Source organism: Pleurodeles waltl, chromosome 3_1 (genome assembly GCF_031143425.1).
Source record: "Pleurodeles waltl isolate 20211129_DDA chromosome 3_1, aPleWal1.hap1.20221129, whole genome shotgun sequence".
Lineage (NCBI taxonomy): Eukaryota > Metazoa > Chordata > Amphibia > Caudata > Salamandridae > Pleurodeles > Pleurodeles waltl.
Genome location: NC_090440.1, coordinates 917,109,064 through 917,124,657, shown reverse-complemented (window position 1 = coordinate 917,124,657; position 15,594 = coordinate 917,109,064). Strand labels below are relative to the sequence as shown.

The following is a 15,594-nucleotide window of genomic DNA, read 5'->3' as shown; positions in this document are numbered from 1 at the left end:
CAGATGAGAGCATGTGCCGCATGGCAAGGGTGAGGATGGGGGGCCACTCACATCGAGCATGCAGAAGGTGATGATTATTTTTCTCCCCCTGTACATGTCACATAGGTCAGCGCCCACCAGAAAATCGATATTTGGCGTGCCATTGCAAAGGACGTCCGGACCCTGGGGGTCTACCACAGACGGGGCACCCACTGCCGGGAGAGATGGGAGGACATCTGACGCTGGAGCAGGAAGACGGCGGAGGCTCAGCTGGGGATGGCCTCCCAACGTGGGAGGGGTGCCAGTCGGACTTTGACCCCCCTGATGTCCCGGATCCTGGCGGTGGCCTACACCGATTTGGATGGGCGCTTGAGGACATCACAGCAGACACAAGGGGGTGAGTACACTCCAATCCTGGTGACTTTGCGCGCAGTGGAGGTGTCTGGGTGGGGGAGGAGGGCTGTGGGTATCCCTAGGCCAGGGCGATATCTGTAGGATAGGCCCCTCCGTAAGGCATGGCCCTGTGCCCCCGCCCCCCACCTCTGTAGGGTGCCAAGTACAGCTATTCATTGCCCTGTGTCATCTATGTGTGCAGATGTCGCCCATAGGCTTGTAGGCCATGTCCCACGGATTGCGTAGTCGACCCCAAGTGCTCAGCGTAGTGCAGGGGGCTTCTGTGTCTGTCCTGTCCGCCAACGGTGTCGCCAATGCATGCACTCAACATTTCTTTATTTTTCCCCATCCCCCTTTTTTATTGTCTTCCTGTTCATGTGTGCATTAGCATCATCAGGCGGAGGAGAAGTGGCATCGGAGCACGAGGGAGCTGCATCTCACATGGCCATGGCGGGCCATGCAACGGATTCGGAATTCACCAGTGAGACGGAGGGCGAGGGGAGCTCCACAGCTGTGACTCGTGCTGATGTCAGTGACAGCGACTCGTCCTCTGAAAGGAGCTCCCTTGTGGTGGCGGCAACATCTGTGCCCCCCGCAACAACAGGTACAGCGCACCAGCACCGCCCTCCCAGCAGCCCCTCAGCGTTTGCCCCGAGCCCACTCACCCAGGAAGGTGGGCATCTACTTCGCCCCAGGCACCTCAGGCCCTGCCGCTGTCACCCCTGCTGCCCTCAGTGAGGAGGTCATTGTCCTCCTGAGGAAGCTCACTGTTAGGCAGTCTACCATTTGGAATGCCATCCAGGTTGTAGAAAGGGAGGTGCACCAGAGTAATGCATACCTGGAGGGCATTCATTCTGGTCAGGCTGCCCTTCAGCGATCGTTCAACACTCTGGCCTCAGCACTGATGGCAGCCATTGTTCCTGTCTCTAGCCTCCCCCCTCCAACTTCCTCCACCCATACCCAATCCCCTGTACCTCTGCCTATCCCAGACACACCATCAGACCAGCCTGCACACACCTCAACACCCAAGGGAAGCTCAGCCAGACATAAGCACCACACATCACACAGGCATTCACACAAGCAACATCCACATGCAGATATACCAACACCCACTGCCTCCACTGTGTCCCCCTCCTCCTCGTCTCCCTCCTCCCTCCCTGTCACCTCTCCACTCACACCTGCATGCACAACATCTTCAGCCACTACGTCCATCACCAGCACACCCACCAGAACCCCCCGCACACGTGCAGTCACCACCCCCACTACCATTCACACATCCCCTGTGTCCTCTCCCAGTGTGTCTGTCACCCCCTCTTCCAAGCTACACAAACGCAGGCAGCCACCCACCCAACAGCCATCCACCTCAAGACAGCCTCCAGCCCAAGCACCTGCACCCAAAGACACCAGACTGAAAACTCCTACAACCACAACTTCTTCCTCCACTCCCATACCCACTACACCTACCCGTCCCTCTGTTCTTAAAATGCTTTTCCTTTCCAAACTTGACCTCTTTCCAACAACTCCCCCACCCCGTCCATCTCATAGGACTCCAGTCAGCACCTCAGCCACCACAAAAGCGGGCCCTGTGATGACAGTCTGCATGGACTGTGGAGTCCTCCACCCTCAAGGGCAGCCAGTTCAGTACGGAGCCAAGGCACGGCCAGCCCACCCCCAGAAAAACATCCGAAGATTGGCAGTGGGCGGCGCGAGAGGCCGAAGACACCAGGGACCAAAATCCCTACCATGGCTCCGGCAGGAAGTGTGATGCCAGCTGGCACACCGCCACAGGTGGGGAAGGGACACAGGCGAACAGGGAAAGCTGGGAAGGGCAGCACGCCCGACAAGACCGCCAGCAGCCCAGCTGGCCAGGAGGGCCCCGCCAGCCCCATCCCAGGTGGGCAGGAGGACACCAATAGGCCCGGTACTGCAGCCCAGGAGGGCCCCGCAAGCCCCATCCCAGGTAGGCAGGAGGACACCAACAGGCCCGGTACTGCAGCCCAGGAGGGCCCCGCCAGCCACACGACAGATGGGCAGGAAGGCACCGCCAGCCACAGGTCAGATGGCGAATGACCTCCACGCTATGGCCGGATCCGCTGAGCTGGGCACTCATCCGAAGCACCGCTGAACTGAGCACCGCCGTCTCAAGCACCGCTGCACTGGGCCCTTCATCTCAAGCACCGCTGAACTGGGCACCGCCGTCTCAAGCATCGCTGAACTGAGCACCGCCGTCTCAAGCACCGCTGAACTGAGCACCGCCGTCTCAAGCACCGCTGCACTGGGCCCTTCATCTCAAGCACCGCTGAACTGGGCACCGCCGTCTCAAGCACCGCTGAACTGAGCACCGTCATCTCAAGCACCGCTGAACTGAACACCGCCGTCTCAAGCACCGCTGCACTGGGCCCTTCATCTCAAGCACCGCTGAACTGGGCACCGCCGTCTCAAGCACTGCTGAACTGAGCACCGCCGTATCAAGCACCGCTGCACTGGGCCCTTCATCTCAAGCACCGCTGAACTGGGCCCTTCATCTCAAGCACCGCTGAACTGGGCACCGCCGTCTCAAGCACCGCTAAACTGGGCACTGCCGTCTCAAGCACCGCTGAACTGGGCACCGCCGTCTCAAGCACCGCAGAACTGGGCCCTTCATCTCAAGCACCGCTGAACCGGGCCCTTCATCTCAAGCACCGCTGAACTGGGCACCGCCGTCTCAAGCACAGCTAAACTGGGCACCACCGTCTCAAGCACCGCTGAACTGGGCACCGCCGTCTCAAGCACCCAGAACTGGGCCCTTCATCTCAAGCACCGCTGAACTGGGCACCGCCGTCTCAAGCACCGCTGAACTGAGCACCGCCGTCTCAAGCACCGCTGCACTGGGCCCTTCATCTCAAGCACCGCTGAACTGGGCCCTTCATCTCAAGCACCGCTGCACTGGGCCCTTCATCTCAAGCACCGCTGAACTGGGCACCACTGTCTCAAGCACCGCTGACCCATTGGCGGAAGGGGCATGCCCGCATCTGTGTCGGGGAGGGCTGCACGAAGCACTCTGGGCCTAAAGCCCCCTCCAGAACCAGTGGAGACTGTTATCCACTTGTGAGACTGTGGCTTTACACTCCCCAGGATGTTACAGTGGGCAAACCACCCACTGTAGAGACTTGAGAGACTGTGGCTTTGCACTCCCCAGGATTGAACAATGGCCATGGAGGTCCCTCGTGGATCTGGCGTCGTGGACTCATCTGGCTGAGGTGCCCCCCCTTCCCTTCCCCCTGAGGTGCCTGTAGTTTTGCTATCTGATGCCCCTGCAGTGTTCTCTCCGTTGGAGTCAGGTATCCTGTGTAGGCTTTGCCCATGTGATTTGGGCCCAGTGGTCCACGAACAATGCCTGCTACAATGATCGGACTTGTAAATTTATGTATATAAAGGTTTTAGAAGTGTGATATATTTTTAAGCCAGTGATACAATATATTCCAATGTTTCGAATAATTTCCTTTTGTCTTTGCATTCTTCCGGGGGGGTGGGGGGGGGTAACTGTGATGTATTGCTATGCATTGATGTGTGTGTTGGAGTGGGTGAGGGTGGGGGTGTCGCGTATGTGTGTCCCCCTAATTTTTTCCATCCCCCCTCCCCTGTGTCGTAGGTGCAGTACTCACCGTTGTCTTCTGCGCCGGCGTTCGTGCTCCTAGTAGAGGAGCAGGAAGAGTATTGCTGGGAGGATGTGGAGTTCGGGTTCTATGCTGTCCAGATTCCTCGTGGGGTGTATGGAGGTGAGCGTTTTCTGTTCGAAATGGCTGTTTCCGGCGTGTTTTTATCAGCGGGGCTACCGTCCCGGAAAAGGTGGCGGATTGGTGGGTTGTGATAGGGTGGGCGGTACATTGACTCCCGCCTGTCTGTTGGCGGTGACCGCCGCGCTGTTTGTTTGTCCCGCCGTGGCGGGCGGTGTGTTGAAGTGGCCGTCTCTGTTGGCGGTTTCCGCCAGGGTCGGAATTCCATTTTTTTTACCGCCAGACTGTTGGCGGTTTAGCTGCCGCTTTAACACCGACCGCCAGGGTTGGAATGACCACCATAATGTGTCCAAATGTGTGACTGGATATGACCATAGCATAAAATGTGCTTGACTTGAGCACTGCAATTGAATTGGTGAAGGGGGTTTGGTAGTGGATACTGCAAATTGTTATTAGACGATTTATCTATGGAGAGGGCTGGAAGTAGGCGGGGTGAGTTTAAGTGAAGGGATTGAACAGTAGCAGGCACCACGGCTATCCATGCTGTAGCTGGTCTGTGTTGTAAGGGAAGTTTGCACTACACTGCCCATGCAGTATCAATGTTGTATGTGTTTGTAAGTTAGAAAAGCGTGAAGGAACCTTACACGTTTGTATCTCTTTTTCCTTTGTTGGGTGTCAGGTGGAAATTTAGGTGATTATTTCGTGTGTTGTGCCTGTTTTGTCTGTTGAATACTCTCTGTGCCGTACATGTGTGAGGAATATTCTTTGTTCCTGCTTCAGCTGTGCTTGTTGTGTTTGTGAATGAGGTTTGTAGTGTTGAAGTACCTATTCTATATTATACTAAGGGTATAAATCACACAGATTAGTCTGGTAGGATAGTGTATGGGCTGTTTTATCATATGGTGGGCCAGGTTTTACAGTTGATATCTCTGTAACACCACAACATTCCCTACTGAAAGCCCAAATGCATGCAGTCCTCTGTAACTTGCAAAACATCTACATGGTCTCTTTACAAGTTCAATACTGTACTGATTTGCAAATGTGGGTCACATTTTTAGTAACCTGGGCCCGTATTTATACTTTTTGACGCTAAACTGCGCTAACGCAGTTTAGCGTCAAAAAGTTTTGCGCCGGCTAACGCCATTCTGAAGCGCCGTATTTATTGAATGGCGTTAGCCGGCGCTAGCAGACCGGCGCTGCCTGGTGTGCGTGGAAAAAAAACACGTACACCAGGCAGCGCCGGCGTTGGGGAAAATGGCGTTAGGGTGTCTTAAAATGGTGCAAGTCAGGTTGACGCCAAAAAATCGCCTCCACCCGATTTGCGCCATTTTTAACGACGCCCAGACGCCATTTACATGACTCCTGTCTTAGTAAAGACAGGAGTCATGCCCCCTTGCCCAATGGCCATGCCCAGGGGACTTATGTCCCCTGGGCATGGTCATTGGGCATTGAGGCATGTAGGGGGGCACAAATCAGGCCCCCCTATGCCAAAAAAAAATATTTAAAAAAAAAATAATTATACTTACCTGAACTTACCTGAATGTCCCTGGGATGGGTCCCTCCATCCTTGGGTGTCCTCCTGGGGTGGGCAAGGGTGGCAGGGGGGGTCCCTGGGGGCATGGGAGGGCAGCTGTGGGCTCATTTTGAGCCCACAGGTCCCTTAACGCCTGCCCTGACCCAGGCGCTAAAATCCGGCGCAAATGCAGGTTTTTTTGCCCCGCCCACTCCCGGGCCTGATTTTTGCCCGGGAGTATAAATACGACGCATTTGCGTCGCAGTCATTTTTTTAGACGGGAACGCCTACCTGGCATCTCATTAACGCAAGGAAGGCGTTCACGCAAAAAAATGACGCTCTTTCCTCATACTTTGGCGCTAGACGCGTCTAACGCCAAAGTATAAATATGGCGTTAGTTTTGCGCTGAATTTGCGTCTAAAAAAACGACGCAAATTCGGCGCAAACGGAGTATAAATATGCCCCCTGATTTCTTAATAGAGACCCTTTTATTTCGGAGCCCGGGACTATTTGCTGTCCCAGTCTGACTCTGATCATGGTAACCAGGTAGACCACCAAGATCTAGGTGGAGGCTCGTTTGTGCAAAGCGAACAGCTTCTGACCAGAGGGATTTCATACTCTATGGAAGTTCGTAGCCAGACAGAAAGAAAGCATTCCATGTGGTCCAATCCTCTTGTCCATTTTAGGAGTGGGTGGATTTATTTCCATTTATAGTGCACAATTGTTGCAAGAGTTAAGGATTATATGCCTGCACGCAATATGTACCCCCTACATACATAATGGCGGTTGACTGTAGTCTTAAGGTCCCTGTAAAGATGTAGTAGCGACTGCAGTACTCCGGATGCGGGCTTGTAATAAAGTTAATAAGGATAATCTAAGTCATGCATTGACTAAACTGCCTCTGTACCTCCGCACTCGTCCGATCAGTCTGTCTCAACTCACGAGAACTGGCTAACTTCGGCTGTTTACATGGTAGCTGAGTTGTGAGAGGCTAGTCCAAAACGGCCAGCCCACTCTTTCCCATCGTTTTCTAAATAAAAATGCCATAGACAGGATAAGAAATGGCGGAAAGACTGCGATCCTGGAGAAAGGATATGGTATAAAGAAGTTATCTTCGAATGTAAAAGTGCTACAGTTAAAGAAAAATCTAGGTTCTACTCTGGTAAAATTAAGAATGCCAAAAATCCACTAAAAGAGCTTTTCGGGTTTGATTTGCCCTTTCCCAGCAGGATGATTCGTCTACTTGCAATTTTACTCAGCCCTTTTATGATTCGGCCACTTCTTTCAGACTAAGACAAAGTGCCATACATCAAGAATTCCCTCCTTCCCCTGCTCTTGAGTGAGGTTCTCTTTTTAATACCACGGTTACGTCAGTGAATTCCTGTATGTTACATGGATTCTTGTGCCCCTTGTATCTGACACCGTTTCTAAGCACTTAATGGGAATTTGCAACCATATCATCTATTCAGGATTTTTTCCAAAAGCATGGAAGGAAGCTACAGCCATCCTTTATATTAAAACAAACCTTCAGCTAACCATAAAGAACAAAAAAAACTACCATCCAATTCCTTAATTACTGCTTCCCGCAAAAAGTCTGTAAAAGGCACTGAAGGCAGTCTTGACAGCTGTTCTGGGCAAGCATGCCTTATTGTTTATGTATCAATCTGGCTTTCGGAATGGCCACAGCACGGAGTGGACACTGGTAGCAGCGGCCGGTGATATTAGATATACAGAGCCTGACTCACAAAGGTAAACTTCCACTTTTGTGTAAGTTTACAGTTGTTCGCTAGTAGTCTCCACATATTAAAAGACTTATCATTTTATGTGCAGAGACTCCACCCTTGTAAAGATACTACTTGAAAATCCCTTTGTACAAAGCAAAAATGGATACATTTACATGAAAGTTTAAGATTATCTTTGCGAATCAGGCCCATAGTTGGAAGCAGAACTTCTGCTGTGCTTATTTTATTAGACCTTTTAGCAGCTTTTGATACTATCTGCTAGTGACCAGACTTGATTACTTGGGGATTAGGAGTAAGGCCCTCTCACTACTACATTTCTCCTTGTCGGAGAGGACATAAAGTGTGGCCTGTAATCAATTCATTTGAACCCTTTCTCTCTATCTTGTGGGGTTCCATAAGGGTTTTTGATAAGCTCTAGCCTTTCGACCTGTATGTTTCCCCCGGCGTACCTGACTAGGTCATATGGACTTTCTGTACTATCATATACAGATGATACTCTAATTATTGTTACTGTCCCCAATGATATCCAGCCAACTGCAAGTACCTTCATTTTCACCTGCTTGGATTATTGTAATCCCCACTACTTAGAAGTCAATCGGTTTTCCCTGAACAGACAGCAGCTGCCCGTCTCATACCTAGCGCCTGATTTAGCGAAATTGGGAGATGGGTTAATCTGTCACAACAGTGACAGATATCAAGTCTGCTGAAATCAAAATCCCATTGTATCTTGTGGGATTTAGATTTCGGCGGATGGGATATCTGTCACCATTGTGATGGAGTAACCCCTCCCAAAAATATCTGAATCAGGCCCTTAGGGACAAATTTAGATCTTGGCGGTCACACTACAAACCAGCGTTAGCCACTGACACGAGAGGACCATCAAGGCGACAGTCATCCACCCAACGTATTTAGATGTTATAGTTCTGCAAGCAGATAGAATGCTGATGGATTGCTGATGGAGGGAGACAGCAGCGGGGCCCAATTGACTTCGTATAATAGCAGGGGCTATGGAAAAGAGGTAATTGACACACACACACACTGTCCCTTAGCCATATGTGCACCCCGCACTACACAACACACCACATGCACACAATAACCCATTTCTATTCCAACACAAAACAACATGAACACGGTAAAAACACACATTGACATGCATCCATGCCACAACATACACACACCATTGACACTGCACCAACACATGACACAACCACAACAACCAACACAACTACACACTCAGCTGCACACACACGCTCACACACATGCACAACTACACACATCACGACAACGACCGCCACACAACAACCACAATCACCTGAATGTGTTACACGGCAACACAACATAGACAACAACATCGGTGCCACATGCAATTGACACACATGCAGACACAACCACACTACCTACTCCTGCTCCCTCCACCTCAACCAGCCAATTCACAGGCACACACATACGCATAAACATTCCCATACACAATGGATAGCACAAACCTTCCTGTGCAGGTCCCTTTGAAATCCACACACATGGACAACATTGTCCACTGTGAGTGCTCCATCATTGTGTAATGAATGATTGCACCACAATGACAGTTGTGTATGTGTGTGATATTCGTGTTGTGCAAGTGCGTTCCCAGCCATGTGTGACACCACTGTGTCCCCCACATATGCATGTCATAGTAATTTAAAAAAAGTACTGTGACATGCATATGCCTGCATTGGTCAACACTTCCCATGCAGTGCCCACCCAACGTGCCCTGGTAATGCAGTGTCCCTACATTTGAATCCATAGATGGGGGGGGTCGTATTTTTCTCTGTGGGTCAGTGGCAGGAGTGATGGTAGGTCTTGTCCAGTCGTGTCCAGTCAATGATGGGGGAATGGAAAAAAGGTGAGTTTTCACCCCTTTTCCCCCAGTCTGCCATCTCAGACATGGAGGTCGGACCGCCACTTTTTTCTTGGCGGTAATGCACATCCAAATCTGCACGGCAGTAAGGGTGTCTGGGTTTCCACCTGCATACACTTTTACCTCACCTACCATCAATGCAGGTAGTGTTTCTTGGCAGAGACGGCTCTTCAAATGCTGGATCTCATCTATGGGACCACAAACTTCTAAATATGGCTGGTGGATCGTCATAGCGGCAGACTAGTTTTTAGTCGAAAAGTCAGTGTCAGGACCTTTTGCGTCAAGATCAAATAAGGCCCTTAGTGTCCCTAAAGATCAGTCTCTTTCTAAGGAACTGATCAGGTTGCATTGGTTGACTATGAGAAGAGGGCCATGTTCAAGGTGCTCTACCTGGCCCACAAAGGACTGTGCAACAGGGGCCCAAATTCATCAGGCCTAAATTCCTCTGGTATATTCCTGATGGCTTCTTCTTGGAGCTTCCAGAAAGTTAGATGAGCGTAGCCATTGGGGAGGCAGATCTTTCTCTTATCCTACTGCCAAACTCTGGTATACTATGCAATGTGATATACAAGCCATGGAAGAGCATCTCGCTTTCAAGAAATGTTTACAAACATGGCTCTATGGCATCCCTGACTAGGCCTTTAATCTCTCGCTCTTTGTGCTCGCTAAGCAGGTGTCTGGAAATGCCAAGACACACCTAGGTATAGGCACGCTATACAAGTCCTTTTTCATTTAATTTTATTTCACATTTCTCTAAAGTTACGTTGCATACAGCCACAGCACACATCCTGTTTCAAAGCTCCTGCATTTTGTGCTCGCGGTCACTCACCAACGATCTGGAATTATGTGATAAGCACAAGCATAAAATCAGCCAGTGCAGACAAAAGTGAATGGTCGCTCATGCAGCTTTTGATCCAATATGAGGCAGCTCTCTAAACATGAGATCACCTGTCCTTTTTTGATTGTTTTGTCAGATAATTGTTCCTCGTCTTCCTAGCTGTCAACGTGGAATATTGTACAGGGCCTGATTGTTAACTTTGGGATGGCTTGTAAAGAGACGGAGATGTATTTATGTATGAATGCATGTGTGCTCGTGGTGTTTGTACAGAGTGAGCACTGTACAGGGTCAAAAACAAGTATATAGTCAATAAATGAGAGGAGTGGTAGCTGGTTTTTGGACTGCTACTGCATTGTGACCTAATGGATACGGGGATCTTGTTCCAGGTCATGAATGCACACAGAGTAAAGGCTTTAGAGGCATCTGAAAGATGTCAACACTGTAGGCCTCACCTCTAAAAGAGGTGTGACAACATCACTACCTGGAAGATACATTTCATGATCCTGGTCCACTTGTGACACAATTAAATGTACCTGCCCCAACAGTGTCCTACCCCTATGCAACAAAGCAGCCCGTTGCAGAGAGGATTTCCACCCCATCCCTTTCCTGAAACCCAATACTCAGCTTCAGCATGTCCAAATAAATACACAGAAGATCTCAGAATAAAATTCGGGTAAATCACTCAACACACCGAGAAAAAGGGTTACATCCATGAAACATTTTCAAGATAACAACTCACAAGGTAAAAAGGTACCAATTTAGATCAATTATAAAGGAATTAACCTAACCGGGATATCCTAAAAATCTACAATTGACAGAATGACCTCATGGACAATCGCTCAGCAGCCTTTGCATCCCCATTTTAACTGGTGGGTGTTCATCATCAGAGCTTAGGGATAGTTACCTGCTTCTCCCAGGAGAGCGGCACATAGCACTGCCAGAAGGAGCGTCATCTTTGAAGTATGGAATCTGAGATTGGTTACTGCTTTCCAAGGTGCCTTTCGGAACTGAATGCAGACTGCTGCGGACTAGAAAAGGGTAAAAAACTGCTGCACTCTTAGCCAGCCCCAAAAAGTGACAGAAACACTCTCCAGCCAGATCTTTTATACACCGAGAGAGAGGCCTACAAGGGAGTGACTCATAGGGAGGGAGGAAAGACAGGGAAAGAATGGTTCACACTGAACAGATCAGGTAGGTTGGGAGGTGGACCGGGGAGCAGGTGAGAGAATGTAAAGTATGACAAAGGAGGAGGAAAGCTACTTTATGACTTGTCTCACAATATTAAGTGCAGGGTGCAGGGTGCAGGGAGGGGTGTGTGGCATATTTATGGAATCCTTGCAGGCAGTATGCTACCATTGACATTTTAGAAGCTATATAATTAAAGTGTCTAAGGACCCGTCATCTCTCTCAACGTCAGCACATCCTCTCGCTAAGCATGGAACCCCCTTCAGTGAGCTAAGAAGGTCACAACATCATCGGCTGACACAAACAATATCATATACTAATCCACTCATATTCACAAGAATAAACAAAAATATCCACCATGTTAAGTCCTCATAATCAACCTCATTCTTCAACACAACCCCAATCATACAATCATACTCCAATACAAATAATTGAAGTGGAAGCAAGCTGTCAACAAGAGAGTCACTTTATTTGTGTGTCTCAAGTGGCATCATAGACCACAAGAATACCATGTAAAGAAAGTCCCCCTTGTTGATAGCTAACTAGCTACAATTGTATGCGACATATTTCTCCAAATAATGAGTGCTATGAACCCAACACTTTGCAAAAAGGAATAAAACAATGTTTTCAAAAGAAACAATGTATTTGTATTTCTATTCTTATTAATTGCGGCTTTGCAGTTGTTCAGTGTTCACTATTTACAATGGCATTTTCAGACCTTGACCTACAGCCATCTTTAGCTATCTGTTATGGAAGAACTATTGTCTAGAATACAATATATAAAGGTGGCTTTGGGTCAGCTTCTTGCTCATGGTTGGATAGCTTTCTAATTTATCTCAGTATCCTGCTCCTTATTTGATGTTTTTCCTCTATGTTCATTTCTATTCTTACATTTAACCCACTGTTAGAGCTTAGCTTCTTTACCATCATTTTGTTTCTCTGATTTGTATCCTTCCACTAATAATACAGTGGGTCTACATTTTGGTATAACCTACCAAACTGGGTAAGCGGTCTGTTTACAAAATACCTCTTGTGGAAAATACCTCACAGTGGGCATAGAGGCAGCGCATTGCTTCCATTTGTTGGCTATATTGTCACTCTTATTCCCTTGCTTCTTATTGGATGGCTTTCCTTCCTCTTCATGTGCTGTCCCTTCTCTGGAGCATAGTCTCACTATCATCCTTTAGAGTGGCTGACATAGCTTTCTACTCACCTATAGGGAACTATTTTTCTTCTTTCAGCCCTCCATTAAAGTGTGTGTTTTCTAGCTGCCTCCCTCATATGTTCCTTTTCTCTGCCAAAATACATTCTCCGCCTCATGAGTGCTGCTTTCTCATAAGACGACACGTGTTCAGTGTGCTCTCTTCTCCCCGCCTCAACTTTCTATGTGTATTTTTAATGATGAGTCCCTTTTACTTCCCTCTAACCGCTCACACCACCTACTAACTTTATTGCTTCCCCACTCTTTGCAGTCCATAAAATAATTTTTTTTAAACGTGTTTTGAGGACGAGGCAGCTCCATTTTGCTGAGGGGCTAATCCACTTTAAGAAATGAGCATTGTTGCATACATTTAAATGTTTGTTCATTCACTGCTTCAAGTGGTTTCTGCCATCTTGGATCAGTAAATAAAAAAATAAATAAAATGGCCACTTGGTCATTCAGTAATTGTTCGCATGCATGGTGATGCACATGAGCCAATACATCACCATGAATGCACACGCCTGCTGAGTGACAACAACCGCCTGATGTCATAGCGCATATGTGCAAATGTTCATGGCTCGTCATTTAATCATTTTTTTCTTTTTTGCCATAGATGTACATCATGGACAAGAGCATTCTTTTCTGAATACTACACAGCATCAGCACAAACTGTTGGCAAAGCTAACAAAGCACAGTGATGAGGACAATAGTCTTTGCAGGGGCTATTTATTTTTGTTCTTATGATACATGAGGGTGCATCATTTTTCTCACTCTCATTGCTGTCCCCAACTCCTGATTTATTTAATTACTAACTTTTTTCAAAGGCCTAGCATATATACACTGCAGGTTCACTTGCTTTTGGTCCCCACTCCCCCATCCTCCTTCTACCTTTTGCCTTCCTTTCCTCCCTGTTTACATTCGTATTCATGTTGCTTTTCCAGATGCCCACCAGCCATCTTGCAACAACTCATTAAAAATAAACTAAACAAATTGCAAGATTGCTGCATTGTATGCAAAGAGCTAGTTAACAAAAAACATTCCAATATAGCTGCTGCATATTTATGCATGGCAGCCATCGTGGCATGGATTGTCTTTTGCTTTAAAAAATCATTCCAAGATGTTTGCTGTATTTGCACTCACATACACAGGATCCTCCGTGTGATTCTTTTTTTAAAATTATTCTTAGTTAACTATTAGAAGATGGTGGGCATCCACCTCGGAACAATAAAAAACACAGTGACAAAAAAAAGTTTGGGGTGTGGCCTGGGAGCCCAAGATGGTGGAACACAATTTAGCAAGGCCCCATCTCTGAGGAAGAGGGTCTTCAGAATAAAGCAGCATTAGAATGATTTGTGACCGCACAAAATAGAACGAAGTAATAAGAAAACTTGTGGCACCAGTTTATTTGAAGAAAATTATTTTCCAGCCAGTAAAACGGACATGTAAGAAGAAACAGAATGTGTGTTGTTATAATAAGGGCATGCACAAGACCTGCTGTGGTGCGGTAGCAGATTTATTCAAGGGTGAGGAAGTTTATCTATTCTACAGAAATATGAACTATGTCTGTGGAGAAGCTATGTGTTTCTTTTCATGAGTGCTGTCTATCCTAATGTTTTGGAAGTGGCCCTGAGAGGATTATCTGTGCAGCAGGACTGGGATAATCATGATTTGACATAATAGGCCGTTTGATGCCGTTTCTTGAAGCTATTTTTTTTTCCTCAGGATTCTATAGAAGCTAGAGGTCCCACACTTTGTGTGCTTATTTAAAATTGAAAAAATACTGTTGCGCCTATTTCCAATTAAGCTTCTGCAATGGTGTGGTTTTACCTCAATGTCTGGCTTGACACACACTCTCTTTAAGGCTTTATTTTAATTGATCCACTGGGATATGTGGTTATTGGCTCCTTCATCTACCTGTCATGGCCACCCAGTTTACAAAGTCAGGTGTTTCACAGAACACCCCAGGTAGTTGTTTTTTTTTGGGTACATTCGTGCAGATGCAAAAAGATAGTTCCCAAAGCTTTCAGGATGGGGGGAGTCACTAGTATTAAAATGTAATAGCACTGTAACAAATACATGGTTGACAACTAAATTCTTATAGGTAGACTTTAAAAGCAAAGCACATTGCAATCTATCTGGAACAATCCAGAAGGTTCTAGAACAAGCCAGAAGGTTCAGGAACAAACCAGAAGGTTCTAGAACAAGCCAGTAAATATACTTTAACAAGACATGGCAATCCATCTGGCACAAGTCAGAAGGTTCTGGAACAAGGCAGGAGGCTCAGGAAACAACCATGTGATGGTGGCAGGCATCTTTGATTTCTGGGGGGTATCAATACCACTTTCTTGGACCACACTCTTTGCTAGGCGACTGGAGTTCCATTGCAGACATCACTGTGTTTCTCCAACTGACCCAGCTTACCTGCGCCTCCAGGACATAATCATCCTCTGTGAACCTTACACTTCCTGGAACGAGTTCTCAATGATCTGCAAGACATAAAAGAGACAAGAGAAAGCTCCTTCATGCAAGCATGCAAGTCAGGAATTTGAGACAAAAGAACAATAATTGGGCATCTGTGAAAGAACTTAGGGGACATAAATGTAAGATAGTTCATTATTTTCAAGGTACCTAATTATTATTCAGTGAATCATGCAATCTGTCCTAACCAGAGAAAAACATTAAGGAAACCCTGCAGCGTGTGTCAAATGCAGAGACTACTTAGATTCTAGTGAAGAAACAACCAGAAGAAAAGGAACTAATATTTCACATGATTCTCATGTGAATTAACAAATATATTGAGTCTAGATTGAGAGAGACAATGTAAGTGATTCAAACTGTAAATCAAAAGATGTAAAGTTTTTAGAAAAAAATAAATATTTGTTCTTGTTGTTTTTCAGGCACTCATACGCTAAGAAGCACACAACAGATGAGCCTAAAGGGTGATACAAGGAAACTGTCATACAGTCAGCAGTGGGCTATTTTCTTATTTTGGCCCATTCTCATATTCCCTATGGTGTTCCTCCAGAATGAGTGCTGTGTACAACGCGCTTGGTTGAGCATCAGGGGTTGTGGAAGGACAAGCATCATGCATTGGCCCTGCCGGGCTGGTTATCAAATGTTAGTCACTCACTGA

The 15,594-nt window shown here is 47.4% G+C and overlaps 1 protein-coding gene across 1 annotated transcript in view; it reads right to left on the bottom strand.

Annotated features, from left to right (window-relative positions):
- Positions 1-11,162, bottom strand: part of LOC138284756 (uromodulin-like) — a 95,382-nt gene extending 84,220 nt beyond the window's left edge. The window contains exon 1 of the mRNA XM_069223893.1: positions 10,980-11,162. Coding sequence (XP_069079994.1) covers positions 10,980-11,028 — 49 coding nt within the window. The 5' untranslated portion in view covers positions 11,029-11,162. The remainder of the gene's footprint in view (positions 1-10,979) is intronic.
- Positions 11,163-15,594: the final 4,432 nt, after the last annotated feature.